At 38.2% G+C, this 22,675-nt stretch overlaps 1 protein-coding gene across 2 annotated transcripts in view; it reads left to right on the forward strand.

Moving 5' to 3' along the window:
• The window catches only part of LOC136874114 (WD repeat domain-containing protein 83), an 81,504-nt gene that overhangs the window by 14,933 nt on the left and 43,896 nt on the right, over positions 1-22,675 (forward strand). The window contains exons 2-3 of one of the 2 annotated variants that reach the window (XM_067147668.2): positions 6,072-6,207; positions 18,407-18,647. In XM_067147668.2, coding sequence (XP_067003769.1) covers positions 6,072-6,207; positions 18,407-18,647 — 377 coding nt within the window. The remainder of the gene's footprint in view (positions 1-6,071; positions 6,208-18,406; positions 18,648-22,675) is intronic. The other variant, XM_068227662.1, reaches the window with a different exon arrangement.

Here is a 22,675-nt window from a genome sequence, read left to right on the forward strand (position 1 = left end):
TCTACCTCACTTTGGACTGTGGGTTCGTGAACACCTAGATCAGACATTCCCTGCAAAGTGGATACGAAGAGGAAGTCCTGTTTCGTGACCTGCTCGTTCACGTGATTTCTTCTTGTGGGGCCATGTGAAAAGCCTTGTGTATGAGACACTTGTCGAGACTGAAGAGGATCTCTTGGCAAGAATTCTCGCTGCCTGCGACGGTGTTCAAATGACGCTGGGGATATTTGAATGGGTACGACAGAACTTCGTGCGACGATGCCCATGCCTGCATTGATGCAGGGAGACACCATTTCGAACATTTGTTATAAATTGAGCTGCTTGTGAATCTTGTGCAGGTAAATGGACTTAAATTAGTAGAATTTTGCTGAACGTTTGACTCAATTGTTTCCGGAATATGGTTCCTCATCTCATATTGATCCATTTGCCATCCTGCATCATCCTTGAAAGTTTGTAACCTCATCACAGATACACCCTGGATAAATTAGTAATGTGTAAGATGCATTAATTAAATTATGGCATCATAACTCTGTACAACAAAATATTAACTTTTTTATGCCATGAAATGAAAATATGTAACTTTTACTAATTCAGGTCTCCTAAATTTAAATTTGAAGTCAAAAGTTCTCTAACATGAACCATTTTCTTTTGCAACTATATTAAATTTTTTGCTTAAAAATTAGATATTTTTTCATAGTTGTAGTTCCAGAGTGAAAATTTTACTACACTCAGCTTTCAGAAGTACCCATTTTATTGAGAAGGATGTACTGACTATTGAGAAAATGTAGAAGAGTTTAAAAACTAAAAAAAATTATTACATGAAAATAACTTTAAAAATTATTTTAAAAACTTACCATTTTAGAATGTTTTTCTGAAAGTTGTTTTTTTTTTTTTTTTTTTTTTTTTTTTTTTTTTTTTTTTTTTTTTGTGACTGAACCCAGAACACTCAGAGACAAGAAACCAACAGTAATCAGCAAGCATGTTAGGAGAACACTTTCCTGCATATTGACTTTCCATTTGTGATATTTCCCGATGAAACCTTTCTCCATGCTTATCGCTGACCATTCCCAGGTTCGGTGGAAAGAAGTTAAGATGGCAGTGCAGGAAATTCATTTAAAGGGACATATAGCGCTCATCATGCCACATTTTCTCTTTCGGTGAGATTTCCCTCAAACATAGGATCCTGCTGGATTTTTTTTCAGAATGGAGGACCAATGAAAATGTCCTCTTTTAATTTTTCTTCACTCAACCTGGAAAATTTGACTCTTAAATACTGAAAACCATTCCCATGTTTGTCCATGCTTTAACAAAATTCTTCATTAAACCCAGCTTTATATGAAGCGATAGTAATAACTAGAGCCTGAATTTCCGTGCACTATCAAATCTCAAAATATGCATGCATTCATGCACTGTCATATGGCAAAACATGCACAATAAACTGGAAAATATGCACTATCAAAATTCGGTTCCTTTTGAAATATTGTACAACTGATTTATCCAAATTGTCTTGATTTAAGCTCATCCGTTTATCTGTCAGCATATTCTTAAATGCAGAAAATGATCTTTCTATGTCACAAGAAGTGACAGGTGCATACTTAAATGAAGACATTTGGAACAAAGTGAGGTCAAATTGTACGTCTTTTGCATTTTCACCACAATGTGCCTTAGATAAGTTTGACGAATTCAAATTCAGGATTTGAACGAACCACTTTGTTCGACCTATCCCTATCTATCACAGCTACTACTTCGTGCGATGATTGCAGACACTTTTGAATGTCCTTAATGACTGGTAACGATTGCCTGCTACGGTAACAAAGACGTGTGACAAGTGAGAGTTCCAGGTAGAAAATTCCAGGATAAGAATGAAAGAGGGTTCAATGGAAAATCAAGGGTTTTAAGTTGCTATCTCAGTAACGCAGCGTCACAAAAGCATGATACAAGTTTTGTTTTGTTCGTCTAACACAGATGAACATATCAGCCATCAATGAGTAATGCACAATTTAATGTTCAGTTTATACCAGTGTATAATTGGGACACCTGATTCATAAGAATTACAGAGATCAATGTCGAGACTTCCAGCTTACATCAATGTTTACGCAAGCAACAGATACGAAAGTGCTTGGTTAACTGGATTATAGGACCTCTACCATATGTAATAACTTTGGTTGTAACAGGATGCTAGGAATGCATTCTCTTCGTCTCTCAGTAATAGACATAATGTATAACGTGGAAAAATGGTCCCAAATTCTGCTTGATACAAGTTTTGTTTTGTTCATCTAACCAAAGGCTAATTATTACCACTGTGTAACAATATGGCTTTTAGATTTTGAAGAATCAATAAATAAACACCATTCATCTGGAATATGTTCTCTACTTAGCTGACACTATCATGCAAGTTAACATTACATATGTGCCCAAGTCTGAAGAAAAGTCATATTATGCAGTAATAAACATCCAAATATTTGCTATTAAATCCAAAATCTTCAAAATATGTGCATTATGCATGAGTTTTCTCCTAAAAAGGCGAAAACATGCAGGGAAAAAGAACGGTTATTTGGAATCGTTAAGCCATAAAACAAATATTTGCAAAGTTTGAGAAGTGTAACCAGTTTATTTAAAAACATGCATTTGCATAGAAATCCAGGCTCTGTCTTAAAGTTCCACTCACACAAGAAACAACAATATTTTGTAAAACTCGGTTGCATTCCGGTTAATAGATCAATTACTTTTAGGTCTCCACATATTTGCCATTTGTGATCATTATAACTTACTACTTTTATGAGGATATCTATGTTTTCATACATTTCTTTCATGTATACGGCATAAGCCATTGTACCAAAGGCTAATTATTACCACTGTGTAGCAATACGGCTTTTAGATTTTGAAGAATCAACAAATAAACACCATTCATCTGGAATATGTTCTCTACTTAGCTGACACATATGTTCTTTCACATTATTGCAATAAATAAGATAGGGCCTACCCTTTTTAGAATAATATGTCAATGCTTTTGATAAATTAAAACTTTGGTACCTAGTTTGTAAGAGATTCCATTCCTTTAGTCGAGATGCTAATATTCAGACTGGGCTTGTGTCTGATTTCAAGATCATTTAGCATTGACTGTGAAATTAGACAGGTTTTTTTGAAATCCGCAAATTTAGAATCAGAGTTGCGAGTGAAAGAAGTACCTACTTGGACCAGCCTCAGGGGAAGAACTTGATGCTTTCTCTTGTGGGGTCAATTTTCCGAGTGGCATTGGAATAGGAAATGAATCACCACGCTTAACAGGCCTTTGTCATCATCATCATCATCATTATCATCATCATCATTATCATCATCATCATTTCCCTTTATCCAGCTATAGCCGGGTAGGGGTAAATATGTTTCCTCTCCACTTTTTTCGGTCTTTCCACCACTCCTCCTCCAACTCTGTGTCCCAGTCCAAGTTTCTTTCTATAATACTGCGTGGGATTGTGTCCTTCCATCTCAATCATGGTCATCCACGTCCTCGCCTTCCTTGCGTTTGCATTTCCATCACCCATTTTTTTTCTTCAATCTTTCATCACTCATTCGCTTTATGTGCCCAAGTCATCTTAGTCGTCTCTTTTCTATTCTATAATTCATTTTTTCCACTCCAATTTCTTCCCGGATTTTCTCATTCCTTATTTTGCCTCCTCTACTTTTCTGTATCATACTCCTCAAGAACTTCATTTTGGCTGCCTGTATTCGACTCTCATCCTTCTTTGTCATTGTCCAAGTTTCTGCTCCGTAAGTTGTTATGGGTACGTAATACATCTTGTACATAGTTTCCTTTGATTGGCACATCTTTGTCCCATAACATGTTTCTTACACTATGATAGAAACAGTTTCCGGGCCTTTATGCGGAGGGCAAATCTGGTTAGACCATACACTGTTTGTTTTTTGATCAGAAACCAGGAAGTTTGGTTACACAGAAATAACAGTCCAAAAGATGGTCCTTCTGCTCTGTCCATATCATAGGAACAACAAATGGCATAGAAAGGCGACTGTCATTTAACCAGAGTCTCAAATTACGAGAACATCGCTACAAGAATATTTAGGTGCAAAACTTTTGTCCTTATCTACTTTAGAGTTAATGTACAATTCATATGCTTTCTTAATCATAGAAGTAATATTTATAGTGTATTCACCACACAGCAGAATACATTTGGAGAATTTACACACTGATGCAACATAGTTGCTGTAAATTACACTTTGTATGAGTTTTACAAACTATCTGTTTAACATACTTCAAATTGTTATAATCGCTGTTATTCACAAAAACAGAGTTAACATTTGAACTCAGAATTTTACGTAAAAACGTTCTGCACAATAGCAAGTTATTATACTGGGATTTTATTGATACTTATATATATTTAGCAGTGGAGGAATGATATACCTTTCGGAAAGAATGTAAACAGGAAATCTGTCATATAACCAATAACTTCCATTAGTGTCTGTCTGCAGTCTATCTTATGTTTCAATCAGACCATGCTGGAGTGCCCACCCGGTGAGTATTAACAAAAAGCAAAAACCTTAATGTGATACGAAAAATGGAATGCATTTTCAAATTCAGTGCACAAAACAACATAAATATTTCATAGTTTCAAGTTTTGGCATTTTTGTTGTTGTATAGGTGTACTAGGTATTTAAATATCTTTCTAATGTATAATAATTTTGATATTAATTGGATAAGATAGAGTATGGTACTTTAAAAAAAATAATTTATTGTAAAAATTAAACCAGTATGTACATCTTAAACTTCATTCAAAGACATTAATTCAGTGTAATTGTAGGAATATTACATTATGAAAATAACCAATAAGAGAAAATATTATTATACACCTTGTGATATATTAGGTATATTGAAAATTGCTACAGTGATAGTTAATAATAAAACAAACAACTTATTTATTTAGCGTATGATGAAAACAATGTTATATACAATATGTACAACTACCATCTCAAGTTCATAACTAAAGTTCCATCTCAGAAGTTGAGAGCCAGAAAAGAGCTTCACTTGAGACACAGTCTAAGTCTTCTGTAGAGCCTCTATAAGCATGCAAAGGGCACTCAAATATAATGTGATCCACTGTCTGCTCCTCTTCTCCGCAGTCACATTGTGGGATGTCGTCCATCCCTATTTGAAGAGAGTGGCTCCACATCTACCTTGGCTGGTCTTAATTTGGTTTAGTGTCTTCCATTGCCGTCTGGGAAGGGAAAATCCATCTGGGCACTTGCAGGGGTTCTCAGTGATGTGATGATGTGGTAACGAGGATTGCTGTTGCCATTGTTCTTTCCAGGTGTCCGATATATTAAATGAGGTGTCCTGTAGATTCATTGCAGTACGCCAAGAAGGGTGTCTGGATTTTAGTCCTTTAACTGGAGAAGCTGCTATGTCAGAATGAATAGGGAGGTGAGGATTGTTTTCTATTTTCTTCCATAAGTTAAGCAGTGACTGTGATCTTCTTAGGGATGGAGGTGGTATGTGGCTTAGGGTGGGAAGCCAGTGTGTGTTAGTTGGTCGGATGCATCCTGTAATGATACGCATTGCTTGGTTCAGCTGGGTGTCTACTAGTCCAGTTGTGAGCACTGTTAAGCCAGGTTGAGCAGCAGTATTCAGCGACAGAATAAGAAAGTGCAAGAGCAGTGGATCTCAGGATTTGAGCATTAAAACCCCAGGATGTACCCGCCAGCTTTTGAAGGATGTTATTCCTGGTCTTGATCTTGGCTGACACATTACAGAGGTGATTCTTGTAGGTCAAGGACCTGTCCAGGGTGACTCCCAGGTATTTTGGGTTACTACAATACTGTAGATTCTCTCCTCTGAATGGTATGGTTGGTTTGTACTCAGCACTTCTATTCCGTAAGTGGAAGGAAGACACAACAGTTATTCATAGTATGATCTCAGAATTAGGTACAAAGTTAACAAAACCTGGCCTATTGTCTGTTCTTCTCATATATTTATCAGAATACTGTATAATATCAATTAACATTATTAACTCTTTTAACTTCTTTCACTCTGTTAATAGGCTATTATTGTGATATCATTGCAGTTGATGGATCATACTGCTTAACTGGTGGTGCTGATAGAAATATTAAGCTCTGGAATCCCTATCGAAAGCTAGCACTGAAAACATATAAGGGCCATGGACAAGATGTACTTGGAGTGAGCAGTTCTTGTGACAACAGGTATTTCTAGACTATAATTTTTTTTTGTAGTATCACATGTTACTCTTGTTGTCCGACTCGTTGGCTGAATGGTCAGCGTACTGCCCTTTGGTTCAGAGGGTCGCGGGTTCGATTCCCGGCCGGGTCGGGGATTTTAATCGCTTCTGATTAATTCTTCTGGTTCGGGGACTGGGTGTTTGTGTATGTCCAAACACTCTCCTCTTCATATTCATACAACACACCACACTACTAACCACCACAGAAACATGCAATAATGATTACATCCTTCCATATAGGGTTGGCGTCAGGAAGGGCATTCGGCCGTAAAGCAGGGCCAAATCCACAAGTGCGATGCAGTTTACTCCTGCGATCTCACAGGTGTGGGAAAAGCGGTAGAAAAAGAAGAAAAACACCACATGTTACTCTTGCTCTAAGCTCTTATTAATACTGTAGGGCTTATTCATTAATATTCAGGAAAGTGGTGATTCTGTTGTAAAATTTCATTGCCTCTTTCAGTTATAAATTAACTGAGTCAAAACTAAAAAGAGATGGCTTCAGATATTACCAAAAAAAAAAAATCTTCAGTTATATCGCTTTTACATTCTAAGATAGAAGAGTAATTAGGAAAGAAGAATAAAATCTTTGAGACTTTTATCATCATGTTTGTATTGGCTTTAATGTCAAATGGAAATTGTTATGGTCTAAAGAGGCTACTCGGAATTGTCCAATAAAGCACCTGCTATGTTGTCATGTTATCTCACCTAATCAATGCGCTGGGCTCCACAGAATATTTTACTACATGAAATATCATTTTACTTCATAAAAACTACCGAAACAAAAACAGCTTTCCATTTGACACAGACCATAGTGGGTGTTCCTAACATAGATGAGTTAACAATGTTAAAATTGTATTTAGAAAAATTTAAATACGGACTGCCTAGCCGAGGCAATAAGGACATGCTCAGTTCACTTGAAAGGACGTGGGTTCGATTTCCTGTCAGGAAGTCAAAAAATTTAATTAAAATTAAAATTTAAGAAGCAAGATTTGACATCTGGAATTGCATGTGGCCCTGAGGTTCACTCAGCCAATGCCAAAAATGAGACTCAGGTTAATTCCTGAGGGCAAAAGCAGCTGGGCATAGATCTAACCTCTTTATCCCCCTTGGTTCCGAGGTTACATTTAGTAGAAGCTGGAAGCTTTATCTCATCTTATTTCATTTAAACTGTGGGTTCTTCAACAGTGCTGTAAGCCACAAAATATGAATTTTACAATAGCAAGAATGATAGAAAAAGCTGTATGGGATTTTCCTAGCAGCATCGTCGTCGTTGGCTGATACTCGTATCAGAGTATTTGTTTCTCTCCTGCAATTTTTTCATTATCAGCATGCTCTCTGCAAAATGTCTTTGATGCTTAACAGACCTATCCTGGCATGAAGCATGCTGTCACATTGATTGCATCTAATGGAAAGTGGAGGACATGGCTGGATCTGGTGTAGTTTGTCTTTGACCTTTCTCTTCATCCTGTTTTCGAAGTTCACGTTCAAATTGTGAAAGAGCTGCTGAAGTGGTTGTGCGCCAGCGAGTATGATCTTCTGCAAAGGCACAGTAAGTACTTGGATCAATGTTTGAGCTCCAAGATCTTCTTGAATCGATCCTTATAGCGCATCAGAAGGGCATCATCAGGTCTCTTTCCTGTACAGTACAGAGTTTGTTGAGGAAGTTGGTCATCCCTCATAGCAAGGACATGCCCAATCCATCTGAGTTTGTGACCAATGATGGTAGCCTTTATACTGGTAACCTTTGCACTCTCAAGAACTATTATTTGACATTCATAATGGATCTGAGCTTTTGTTGGTGAAAGAGTTCTAGTTTCTAGATATCATAGCAATATAGAGTCCAGTTTCACATCCATAGAGCAAGGTGAGACAATTGCTCAATACACCATCAGTTTGGTGTGTATTCTTAAATCTTTATTCAGGAAGATCGATATGTTGCACATCCAAAAGCTACGTGAGTAGCACAAATTCTGTTCTCCATGTCCTTCTCCATTGAGCAATTAGTTAAGAGAATACTTCCTAGATAGAGGAAGTGGCATACTTGTTCCAGAGGCATGCTGGAAATGGAAATATTGAAATTCGGAAAGGCAGTTCCAGAAGCTGGGTGTGCATGTGCCTTCATCTTTGGAATGATGATGGTCAGGCAAAATCGTGCATATGCCCTATTGAAACAGTTAACTGATAGTTGCAGCCTATCAGGTGTATGAGCTTGGGAAAGATTTTCTTCTGCATATTGCAGTTCAGTTACATGCATAAGATTTGTAAGCCTTTCTGATCAGAGACTGGTTTGATTAAATAGTACTCTATTAAACCAATACTTCAAGCTCCACACCAGTGTTGTTTGCAGATGATGTTTCTTTGAGCATGGCTGCCAGGTACAGGACAAAGAGTGTTAGTACAAATACACAACCTTGTTTACAGGGGCGATTTCTCCGAGCATGCTACGCTTGCTACGCAAGCGGAATATTTTTCTAAAGCAGGTGAGTTAAAAAAATTACAATATGTATCGTATCTGTAATAGATCTGCATTATACAAATCGCATGTTGCATATATCTTGCCGAGTCCAGCGAGGTTTGCTCGTGTCTTAAACCACGTATACACTTGAGCATTCGCCCCGAATGAGCATGCGTTTGCCCAGTTTTGCTCAGATGAGTACAGGGCGAACGGAATGGATCCGCATGCCTCAGCCCGATCCGAATGTTGTCGGTACCTCAAAGTGAGCACATGCTCTGTTCGTGCTCAGTGTGGACGGTTGATGACGAGTAGGGTAGCCCGAACAGTATGAGCCGACTGCTTCCGCTATCGCTATCCATATGCGATCTCACTCGTGCACGTGAAGCGAAGGAAAAGTGTGAAAGATAATTTCAAGTTGAAATGGTATTGTCCCAGGATAATTCTCTTATCCTCCTGGGATACTACCACAAGTATCCCGTTCTGTGGAACCCCAAGGACGAGTTCTATTACAATACCATCACGTAGTCCTGCTCCATGGCTAAATGGTTTAGCGTGCTGGCCTTTGGTCACAGGGGTCCCGGGTTCGATTCCCTTGGTTAAATTTTCTGGCATGGGGGCTGGGTGTATGTGTCGTCTTCATCATAATTTCATCCTCATCACGATGCGCAGGTCGCCTACAGGATTCACATCAAAAGACCTGCACTTGGCGAGCCAAATATGTCCTCAGACACTCCCGGGACTAAATGCCATACGCCATTTCATACCTTCACATAATCCTTTAAGCAGGCTGCGATGGCTTGGCACACTTCAGGTATGATTCTCCCAATGAAGAGGTACTGCAAACTCGTGTAAGAGCCTCCTGTAGTCAGAAATCGCAGTTTCACAGCTAGGCGTTCCTCGGCAAATATGGCTTTCCTAAATGTTATGTCCTCTCTCTCAATCGTAGCCCTGATACTATGCAATATCTATTCAAAATCCTCGGATGACATTCTCATAAAATTTTTAAAATTGTCATCTGTTTCATGTCCGATCGTTTTTAACAATTGAGCAATGCATCTCTCTTCATACAGTTTTCTTTGCCACCACTGCTTTCTCCTTTTTGTTTTCAAGGAATGTAATAAATACATATAACAATAACTGGCGACGATCAATTTTCGATTCACCATTGTAGCCTCAGGTTAGGCAAAACACTACACTACACCTAAAGACAGACGGTGTTCTCGGTCCGCACGAGGTCCGAACACAGTGGAAACTTGCTCAACAGATTGGCATGCGGGTCGTGCTTGTGCGCTCCCGCATCGGCAACGCATGCTCATTCGGGGCGAATGCTCAAGTGTATACGCGGCTTTAGGAGCTTCAGCGGAGCTGTCGACACAGCGAGAAATGTATGCGCGCGCAGGTTTCTTCTCTCCAAGGCGGGTTGCAAGCTGTCACGTTTGTAATGTGTAGTTGGAAGCTCTGGTCTGAGAGCTACAGATCTAGTGTGTTATGTCAGTGAGTAGTGTACTGTAAGTTCCTGATCATCTATTCTGAATGATTTGACGTGCTGCAATGGGTTCCGAACCGTGCGTTATTGACAGCTTGTTATCAAATCCATCTTCTCGGAGGACTATCCAAGAGAAAACAGACATTATTAAGAATGGCAGGCCCTGTCCAGCGCTGCCAGATTAAAAGACACAGCACACGGAGAAAAATAGAGAATATGTACGTTCGTTCTCTGTATCTCAATATAATAATACGCACTGGTTAACAGGGTCCAAGAAACTGAATACACTGTTTTACTGGCCGTGCTTACTATTTTCTGCTGATAACGGTGTATGGTGTAAAAGTGGCTTTGACAATTTGATCACCTTGACACAGTGCATTATAAGACATGAGAAATCTGCAAACCATATGAAGTGCTTCTTGCAGTTAAATAGCTTTGGGCGTACAAGGATCGACCACCAGCTGAATGAACAGAAACCCATCAGTGACCAACTTCATAATGAAAAGGTAAAGAAAAATCGTGACATACTTAATCGACTGATCGATGCAGTGTGTTTTTAGCAAAACAGGAACTACCATTTCGCGGACATATCTAGTCTGAAACTGCCGTAAACAGAGGGAATTACATCGAACTTCTACAAATTATAAGTGAATATGATCCTCTTCTGGCAGTTCATCTGAAAGACTCCGCCATTTTTAGAGGGACGTCGTCTACAAACCAAAATGATTTAATGGCAGAAATAAGTTCAGTAATTGTCAGAAGAATAAAGGGGGGGGGGGTTAAACAAGCAACTTTTGTGGCAATAATTTTGGACGAAATGTCCGATATATTAATAAGTCACAACTCTCTACTTTACTCCATTTTGTAGATGAAAGTGGTGAAATTCAAGAGAGGTTTCTTGTTTTTGCTGACGTTAGTAAAGATCGCATTGCTGGAGCCCTCTTAAATCATGTTCGTGCTATTTTAAAAGAGTTCAGTTGTGAGGAAAAGATTGTGTCTCAAACATACGATGGTGCTGCTGTCTTAGCCGGTCATGTGAATGGGCTTAATAAACTACTTCAAGACCAGTATCCATATGCGACATTTGTGCATTGTTACTTGCTGCTTTTTTTTTTCAAAGTCTACATAGAGAATAGCTGCTCTTCGAGATTTTGTTCAGAAGAAGTTACCAACAGTAACACCAATGAGATGAAATTTTGCTTCACGTCTTATTAATACTGTGAAAGAATATTATGATACGCTGGTGAAATACTTTCAACATGTACAGGATACTTCAGACGACTGGGATGAAGACACTACGTTGAAAGCACAAGGATTTTTGTTCTTCTTACTTAAGTTCAACACTAGATTTTTGCTGGCAGTGCTAAGTTGGGCTCATCAGTTGGTACTTAGCACACCAAACAAGACGCAAAGCTAGTGCATACCGTGGAGGCCACTGCATAGGCCACCTGAAGCCACCAGCAGTGCCAATGCACTATGGGAGACTATTTCTCACACGAGGGCAAAACGCAGGCAACCAAGAATGAGTTAGCTGGAAAATTTATAATGTCCAATAACGGACCATTATATTGGTATTATAAATTTACTCATTCAGGGCAAATATTTCATGTTCCCTATGGGAATCAACATCTATATCATCTGATGGCCAGGCAGGCATCAATTTTTGGAAGTGAGAAATAGTCTCCCATAGTGCATTGGCACTGCTAGTGGCTTCAGGGGCCTATGCAGTGGCCTCCACGGTATGCACTAGCTTTGCGTCTTGGTAGGTGTGCTAAGTACCAACTGATGAGCCCAACTTAGCACACGAGGGCGAAACGCAGGCAACCAAGAATGAGTTAGCTGGAAAATTTATAATGTCCAATAACGGACCATTATATTGGTATTATAAAACTGAGTAGACCGAGCTCGATAGCTGTAGTCGCTTAAGTGCGGCCAGTATCCAGTAATCAGGAGATAGTAGGTTCGAGCCCCACTGTCGGCAGCCCTGAAGATGGTTTTCCATGGTTTCCCATTTTCACACCAGGCAAATGCTGGGGCTGTACCTTAATTAAGGCCACGGCCGCTTCCTTACAATTCCTAGGCCTTTTCTATCCCATCGTCGCCATAAGACATATACTGTATGTGTCGGTGCGACGTAAAGCAAATAGAAAAAAAAACCTGAATAGAACATAAATGATCCGAAATTGTATTCTCTATAACTTTTGCTTGTTGTTTTAAGGGGCCTAACATTGAAGGTCATCAGCCCCTATAACTTTTGTTATGTAGTACTTTGTGATAGGACCGATAACATAGGTATTTAAAAATAAAATTTTAGGCATTTTCCCCTAAGCTATCATTTCATTCAGGATGAATAAACTTATTTGTAGCCTAGACTGTAATTTCTTATTCCCCGACTCTACATACTGATTTTCGTTACATTCTATTTACCCATTTTCTCGTGGCTTGGTGTTGATATGGACTTAGCAACAGAAATATAAATTCATGAATATCTCTGTTATCATAGCCGATATGGTAAAAATGTATCAGACATAAATTATAGGAAATGTAATTATATATAACTTTAGTTATGTAGTATTTATTGATAGCGCTATTAATAACATAAATATTTGAGAATTAAATTTTAGGCCTTCCCCTAAACTACCATTTCACTCAGCGTGAATAATATGATTTATAGCCTAGAATATAGTGGCTCATTCCCTGACTTTACATACCGATTTTCATTAAATTGTCTTTACCCATTTTCTCGTGATGCGCATATGTATGTTCGTACATACAGATAGAAATTACGGAAAAGTAAAAAGTGCATTTCCTTGTTACTGTGGACATGATTGATACAGAAATACCATTCTTTTTAAATTCCGAGCAATGTACAGACAAAACTCTTATTTTATATATAGATTGTATCCAGTCAAAATAACGACGTTATTTGCTTTTTACGTCCCACTAACTACTTTTTACGGTCTTTGGAGACGCCGAGGTGCCGGAATTTAGTCCCGCAGGAGTTCTTTTACGTGCCAGTAAATCTACCAACATGAGGCTGTCGTATTTGAGCACCTTCAAATACCACCGGACTGAGCCAGGATCGAACCTGCCAAGTTGGGGTTAGAAGGCCAGTGCCTTAACCGTCTGAGCCACTCAGCCCGGCCCAGTCAAAATACATAAACAGCAATGAACATAAATACATTTCTTACAACATAAATTGAAAATGACATGGATGTATGCCCTATTTCTTTGATTATTTTCTGCCTCAATTTCAAACTCGTGTATTGCCACACTGATCGAGTGTGACTGGCAGAACTTTGCGCAACCTTCACGACTTGTGACGTCACTGTGGCTGAATGGCATATGCTCATCACCTGCCTGCCTGCTTACAGTTCTGTGCACCTGCGGGACGAAATGTCCGGCGTAAGCACCTCTGTCATAAACTTATTATCTTTTTTTTTTTTTTTTTTTTTTTTGCTAGCTGCTTTACGTCGCACCGACACAGATAGGTCTTATGGGGACGATGGGACAAGGAAGGGCTAGGAGTGGGAAGGAAACGGCCGTGGCCTTAATTAAGGTACAGCCCCAGCATTTGCCTGGTGTGAAAATGGGAAACCACGGAAAACCATCTTCAGGGCTGCCGACAGAGGGGCTCGAACCCACGGTCTCCCGGATGCAAGCTCACAACCGCGCAAAACTTATTATCAAAGAGGTATCTGCCACCTGGGTGACAGCCCTAAATGCAGATCATATATCATTGATTGATTTGCTTATTGATCATTGTGATTTTCAAGTAGCTAAAATGCCTTATTTGTACATTTTGTGTAAAAATAACTCTGTTGCAGATTATCAACATGCTAAGAGTTTTGTGGTTACATTAATGCTGAAAACAATCCTCAACAATGTAAGGCTGTAGTGATTAAATCAAAGACCATTTATTCATTGGTGTAGATAATTTCATTTTGTCAGTCTCTGAACAATTGAATGACATCAGCCTCGTGTCAGTAGATTTACTGGCATGTAAGAACTCCTGCGGGACAAAATTCTGAAAACCGTAAAAAGAAAATATGTAGGTATTGGAACATAAATCAGTAGCATTATTATTAGTTAAAGGATATGATGTAAAACACTCCCTGATACAGTTTGAGTAGCAAATTTAATACATCTTCATCTTATAAATAAATGTAAAATATGAATGGTTTTTAAGATTGGAACAAAATATTTCATCTGACCTCAGAATAATGTCAAAGAAACTGAACAATACAAAAACAACATTTTTGTTATTTTACTGATATGGTGATCACTATCAAGAAGCATATTTACACTGCCTGAAGAGCTGTTCAACATTCTTCAACAGTAAATAAAGAAGAACCCATTAACCACATTATTTAAACAAAATACTCATTCTTCTAAAGAAATAAAATGAAATGCTGCTATCAGAAAAATAAAAAAGAGAATATTCATTCTGTTCTCAGGTTTTTATAAAAACTCACAATTGTGGGTGGAATGTATTGACACCTGTCTTCCAGGTCTTTATCCTTTGCCAATTTGGTGGGTAGGAGGCCACTGTAGGGACTGGTGAACTCTTGCACTTCAACAGGAGGTTGATTTTGCTGTGCTAGTCCTCTTTCACAAAGGAATGAGACACCTATGGCCAAAGTCTGTTCCACATGGCATAGTTCAGTCGTTGTTTATAATTTGGTACCACGCATTTTCTGTTGTTTCGAATGCTCCTTTATTCAAAGCATTTGCAGTTATGCTTACATCTTTGAAATCATCATCAGTTTCCATGATACAAACCAGAAATTTTCCATCGTGGGATGCTTTAGCAATCACACGAACGCAGGCCGTAGACACATAAGCAGCAGCAGTCTAATCTTCTTGATTAGGGCAAAACCCTGGTTGCATGCAAGGAAGCTGTGATCGATTGTTAGAAATTTTTGCCCAACCCAAGAGAAATATTTCCAAATTTCAAGGTGCTGCATTAGTGTGATCATGTGCCAGTTGTTGTTTTAGTCAGTGCAATGATCAAACCACAGAATCAATTTACGTATGTGTCCAGGTTGCATTGGAAAAAATTTCACCTGAATGTACTTCAGAATTCAAGAAGAAATTTCCAGAGCACCACACTTAGCAGTAGTCTCATCCCAGAAGAACATCATTGCTTTATTATTTTGTTGTTTGTGCACTGCTAAGTTATAGCAAAACAGCTGTCATTGATAAAAAGCACTGCTGTGGGTCATTTTTGGGCAAAATGATACTTGCTAAAGGTCTATGCAGAAAACAATAGTGTTTTGAGCGTTTTTGCACTTGAATCTGCTGATATTACTTTATAGGAAACGTCTGCATGCAAATAACATGTGTCTGTCATCGATTTTCTTAAGCTCTGTGTTGTGATCAGCCACACACATTTTTATTCAGGGTGTATCAGAACTATACCAGCAAAAAAATCAGGGATGCTCTTCAGGTTATGTTAAGAATGATTGTGCAATCGGATTGGCAAAGAAAATGGTTTTTCGTCGAGAAAATTAGGTTTCTTTGTTACTTCCAGGCATACAATTCAAATTGATGAACTTGCCGTATTTGCTATGCCAGAGAGCCAGCCAGCCTGTTGCTGTGCATCAGAGAAGGGAAGGGAATGTAGGAGAAGTGGGAAGTGGGAGACAGAGATAGTGCTCAGTGCGAATGCACAAGTTTCTCGTTCATTTTGTATAGTCGCTTCCCAGCCTCAGTAGGCAGTGCACAGTTTGTTCTGCACATATTGACTACTATGCGAACCCCGTAGACAGAGAAGATGAACTTGTACCAGGAATACCGGCAGCTTTCCAAGTCGTTTGTGACACACCACATATCCTGAACAGAGTCTAAAGGTTACTACCTACACCATTGTAGTAGGAGGGGAGCATATTGAACATCTACTGTAATCAAACCATTGGGCATATTGTTTCCTTCGTTCCGTAATTCATTCCATTTACGATGTTGTGAGTGAAAGAATACACAATTGTGGGCCAGCAGCATTGCATTTTCGAACGTGTTAAATAATAAAGAACATTACTGCGACCAACAGACGAGAGGAGAAACGATCTGATGCATTCCTTGACTGACATGTGTGTCTTAATTACAGTGTGTTCTTGTACCGTGTGTGCAGTTACGGCTGTTTAATAAATGAACTGTGGATATTTCCTGTAAGGGACAAGGACAACCCTGTGCGAATCAAACGAGGAAACTTGTGTATATGCTCGAAGCATATCTCTATCTGCAACATACACCCCACTTCCCCTCCCTCCCTTTCCCCTCTGTGGAGCATGGCAGCAACTTGTGCTCTGGCATAGCAAATACGGCGAGTTCGTCAATTTGAATCGTGCGCCAGAAAGTAACAAAGTAACCTCATTTTCTCGAAAAGAAAAATTTTCTCCACCAATCCGATTGCAGTGTCGTTCTTATCATAGCACGAAGAAACATCTTCGATTATTTTTGTCGGTATAGTTCTGATACACCCTGTACACAAGCAGTCACACTGTACATTGTATCTGACTTCAGTGCACCTAATCTAAGGCTGAATTCTGAGTTTAAGGTGTCCCAGTAGTAACTTCAGAAACAGATGACATCAGAATGCTCTGCACGAAACAGTCCCCACATGTAAGTCACATTTAGATCAGGATTAAGGCAAGCATTTGTACTTAAATTCCTAGAGTAGTAGTTCTCTTGTTTTGGAAATAAAGGTATGTGGGTTTTAACCAGATCTTTCATTTCATCTTATAACTTATTAAGCCTCTTACAAAAATGATGGAGTTCCACTTCTATTTGACAGGGACTTCTTGGAAACAACTCAGCAAACTGGAGGGACCGATTCACTCTCAAAGAGGTGTATTTTACATACTCTGACCACGAGAGGTCTTTCATCAAACATAAAACCCAGTCTTTTTTACTGGTTTGCTCCGTGCAGCTTTTGTTTTTAGGTTCCTACTCCTAATGTGAATTAAGGCTTTTTGCTGTTCTATTATGATATCCAGATCTTATCATGCTGACCTTGCAGTGTAGGGGTTAGCATGCCTTCCTCTCACCCGGAGGCCCAGGGTTTGATTTCCGGCCAGGTCAGGGATTTTTACCTGGATCTGGAGGGTTGGTTTGAGGTCCATTCAGCCAACGTGATTACAATTGAGGAATTGCCTGATGTTGAGATGACGGCCCTGGTCCAGAAAGCCAAGAATAACGGCCGTGAGGATTCATCGTGACCACACGACACCTCATCTGCAGGCCTTCGGGCTGAGCAGCGGTCGGTTGGTAAGCCATGGCCCCTCAGGGCTGTTGTGCCATGGGTATTTTTGTTTATTTTTTAGATCTCATCAGGGTTGATTTTGAGTCCATTTTGTATTGCCAGAATACAAAGAGATGACAGTTCAGAATTGGATCAGTGTGTTTGTAAATCTGGATATTAGCAGCATAAATAATATGGTAACTAGAAGTTGTCAGTACCTTGGAAATATCATTAATAAAAAGCAAAATAATGTGCTCAGTACAGAACCTTGAGGAATTCCACAGGTTACTTCACTCCAGGAGGATGAACTATTGCCCAAAATTACTCTCATATACTATTCCTATAGGTTTTGTAGGAATTGAACCACTGCACCATGCCATTGGCCATGTTGAGGTTTCTGAGCTTTTTAATAAGAATACCATGATCTACACTGTCAAATACATGACTGAAATCGACTAGAGACATTATAGAGTTACTTTCCTCTTATCCATAGCACCTTTAATGTCTTCTGTGATTTTGATGAGGGTTGTACAAGTACTACGTTTTGGTCTAAAACCTAACTGGAGAAGGTCTATTAGATTATGTTTAAGAAGAAATTCTAACATTTGAGCATGGATGATCTGTTCTAGAACTGTAGCGAGAGCTGATGTGATATCAATGGGTTGGTAATCTTAGTTTAGTTACTTATCGTTAATAAAAAGCAAAAATAATAATGAGCTCAGCACAGAACCTTGAAGAATTCCCCAGTTTACTTCACTCCAGGAAGCTGAACTATTGCCCAAACTTACTCTCAGATACCTATATAAAATTCATTCCCTTTGCTCACAATTGCTGGAGACTATGCATTTATATATTTTATGTAGCATTTTGGTTTCTTATAGTCGCCTGTAATTTCAGGCAAATTTATAAAATTTACATATTTGCATGTTATTGTATGCCGTGATGAAATTGTTTTGATTTATGTAGTTCCTTTGGATTTTCAGTCAGATTGTATCCTGTGGAAAAGACAAGAATGTCATCTTATGGGATGTCAGCACTGGCAAAATACTGAGGACTTATCATGGTCATGCTTCATCTGTAACATGTGTTCAGTTCAATGAGGAATCGTCTGTAGCTGTTTCAGGCTCCCAGGATAATACTGTAATGTGCTGGGATGTAAAAAGTCGTAGACGTGAGCCTATCCAAGTGTTGAAGGATGCGAAGGACACCATTACTTCTTTGCAAGTAAGTTAAACATTTGAGGAATTGTGGAAGTAAAATGAGATGGTGGTGATGCAGTGATGCAGTAAGGAATAAAGGAATTTTTCACAGAAGAAAAATTCATTAAAAAAGTTACAGGCTAAAATTCAGGAGGAAATTATTAATGAACATTGGATTCAAAGTAAAAATTCTTTATTTTGACGGAAGTCAAGGGAAGCTTGTAATTAGCAGTTTGCTGGAATTATTGAGAATGAATTACTAGACGAGTACATTATCTGTTTCACTAGAACGGCTAGCATATGAAAGCTGTAATTTTTAAAATTTATAGTTGGGCAACTGTATGCAGTATACAAAGGGGGACCCAAAAATAACCGGGCGTAATTCACTGCGCACATCGCTCTTGTAGTTTGGGCTTCTCCCTCTAGGTGCATCGTGTTAACCCTTGAACTGCCAAACGTTGCACTTGTGATGCTATGGTATATAATATCACTGGAATGCCAGTGTCACATGCATGATGCATAGTACATGCATTCGATTATTATTATTATTATTATTATTATTATTATTATTATTATTATTATTATTATTATTATTATTATTATTATTATTATTATTCAAACATTTCTGCTTATGTAGGGCATTCACAGAGCCTCTTCCAGTCTCTTTAACATCATTTCTCTTTCACTTATGCTATTATAAAAGTAAGACATTGAAGACAAAAGCTTCAAGTCTTTCATCACAAATTTCTCACTAGCTGCAAATGATTTGGTCAAGGTCAGGGTAGTATAAAGTCAGTTGCTCTTTCCTCATCCCCCTGTGGTCTCACTTGCTATGCAACTTCGTGCTCGCTTGCTGTTACTTTCTTTGAATTCCCTTCACTATTTTTCGACCGATTATTTGATTTTATTTTAAATTGTTTCTTTTCAATTGTAATTGGGTGGTGCAGCACTTCTGGAGACCTATGAGGCCTGGCAGGAAAAGAAAACTCTCTAAGAATGACTCCGAGTAGTGCTCAATGGCTGATAGAACTCAGTGCAGATCGGAATTTTTAATTCTTTTTTTTTTGTTTCTATGTTTACTTTTAAGAACTCAATATTTTTAGAGTAATAAGGTGTGCTGCATGTCTAACTTTTCTCTAACTACTGTAAGCATGCTTAAATTTGTTTAAAGAATAAATGTGCAATGGCCTGGCATTTAGGAAAAAACACTCAGCATTTCTAGGGTTAAGCAACTTCTGCTGAATTAGTATGCCACGCGCCATGGCTTGAGATGGTTGTAGTGAGCTGCTTTATTTTTTTGCTTTAAGTCGCACCGACACAGAGAAGTCTTATGATGAAAGTACAGTAGGCCTTTTTTCTGGGGTTGCCCTTTTTGAAATTTTGAAAGACTGAGAACTAATGTCGTAATAAGAAATGCTTGAAAAATCTTTGGAATGAGCCACCATCACCGAACTTGCACTTCTTACGTAGGACAGGCTTTGCTCAACAGGTCGCATGTTACAAATTGTGTTACAAATCCAGAATTATATCCGGTCACTGTCCAAAGTGAGAAGTGAGTGTAGTCAAAACAGCAGAAAAACGACCCTATTATACTTTCATCTTTTGGCTTTTACGTAAATTTACATACTTTTTGTGAGGTATTTAGAAAAGAATTAAGGAACCATATACTTGCCTTTTCACCCAAAAAATAGGTTCACAAAATATTTTTTAAAAAATTGTTACTCTTAAACTTCATTCACTATCCCAACGGTTGTTTCATGTAAGTTTTATATTATCACAAATAAGCCACAACATATTTACAGACCAATTTGTACCATAAATATAGTACCAGGAGTTCATTAACTGGTTTTCCTTGGTGGTCTTATGCTTTTGTTGGATACTGTAGATAGGAGGAACAACCTCGTCATCGGGGGCTGAGAAGAGATGGATGTAGGTGAATAGGGATTGATGAGGAGATCACCTATCTGTTCAAAGAAATCAGTGTATGAAGAAGTGAAAATTATCCTTGTCCTTTTGTGTTTTTATGTTTGTCGTTCTCTCCTCTTTCCTAAATGATGTTATTGTTTTTATGTCCCGCTAATTACTTTTGACGGTCTTTGGAAACGCCTCTCCTCTTTCTGTTGCTCCCTTTTCCCCACACTGACCTGCCAATATGTCCTATTTTGTGTGCCTTATCTGTTCCTTCTATCTATCTATTACTTGACCTATCATTATGTTTATCCTATTATGATCATGTTCCTCTTGTTCCTGCCTCCTTATACAGGACTTGATTTGGCGCTTGTTTATTCCTTTCCAAATATCAAGATTGGCAAAAATATTAAAATTAATTGCTTAGCATTCCCAGATGATCTTGCTCTTCTTACAAATAATATAGAAGAAGCTTAATTTCAAATAGAAGAACTTGAAAAAATGGCAACAAAAGTTGGATTACAAATTTCATTTGGAAACAAAAAATAATGCCAAACTTCAAAGTTGAAGTACTAGCTATTCTACTAAACAATATAAAACCAATTAAGATTGTAAATAAGTTTAAATATTGTGGCAAAATTATAACCTGGAACTCTTATGAGAGAGCATCAATAGAAGGCAGAAAATTTAAGTTACTATCAGCACAACGAATTACCTGGCAAACATACAAGAAGAAATCTCTTTCCATGAATGCCAAATATCAGCATCACTTTAATACGTAGGCTTTCATGAACCCTAAATGACATTAGGCCTATAATCATTTGGACATATTAGGTCGCGTAATGTTAATAATCTGCTGACATGTTTCGATCCTCCGACCAGGATCATCTTCAGAGCAATAACAAATAATGTATTGTATTGGCAACTGTCACTTCATAGTAACCAGACTCAAGATAGAGAGACCCTGTTAGAAATATAGCTCATTTCAGGGCCTCCAAAGTCGAGTAGAAAGATATTGGTGAGTTAACTATGGAGGGAAGCCATGATCTACTGAATATATAGCTGTCACCTTTGTTAAAATTATTCGGGTGTTTAGAAATTTCTGTTGCCTCACGAATGATTGTAGGTAAAAAATGTTTCTCTTCATAAATGACAGAAGTTGCATGAAAAGTGGTCATTTGATGGTCATTATGTATGGCATGTTCTATTACTATTCCATCATTAAGCCTGAAGTGACTTATGCTAGTGATACAATATTTAAATCAAACACCAAATCAACAACGGATCAGATGGACAGTGGAGATTGTTTCCTAATGCAGTGGTATACTGGGAAAGCGAGGCAATAATAGACACAATAATAGACACAATGAGAAAAAGGAGAATTGCCTTTTTTTTCCTGTTATATATCAAGACTAAATGAAATCAGACTATTGAAACAACTCTTTAACTACTTGTGGAAAAGTAAAACAAAACATAATTTGTTCAAACAAGTCCAAGATGATTTAGAAGAATTGAATATTACAATGCAATAAATTTCAAATAGAGAAAAGGATTCTGAAGAACAGACATATAAGACTTCAGAACTTGGAACAAGTGTGTTATCAAACAATACAAGTGTTCCCAGTGTTCCATGTACATGAACGCGCAACAGTTTAGACTAGATATATGTATTTATACATTTTGCTTCATTGTGTATTTCGTCCAATCTTTTTCAGACAGAAACAGGACTGTCAAATCCAAGAATGCTCTTAGAGAGCCAAGTTTTCTACACTATTATAAGTGTCCTTATTGTGTTTTGTAATTATTTTCAGTCCAGTACATGTAATTCCAGTGTTCCGAGTTCTATGAACACAAGACTGTTAGAGCCAGAACTGGGAACTTTCTAAGCTCCAAGTTCTGCTTGCCAAGTGTATGTTGCATTTCAAGGTTATATGTATCAACTCAGTGATGTATTTCCATGCAACCACCTATAGGTGCAAGGATTTTTCGTTATGATGATTGTTATCAGATTTTCCCTTAATTTAATTTTACCAAGAACTGATGATGACTCCATGGGAGTCGAAACCGGTCTTCTTATAATTTAATAAATTGTTGCAATGTGTTGAATGGTGGAACATCCCTCAAACTCTACATTATCTGTTAACA

This window comes from Anabrus simplex, chromosome 5 (genome assembly GCF_040414725.1).
Source record: "Anabrus simplex isolate iqAnaSimp1 chromosome 5, ASM4041472v1, whole genome shotgun sequence".
Classification (NCBI taxonomy): Eukaryota; Metazoa; Arthropoda; class Insecta; order Orthoptera; family Tettigoniidae; genus Anabrus; species Anabrus simplex.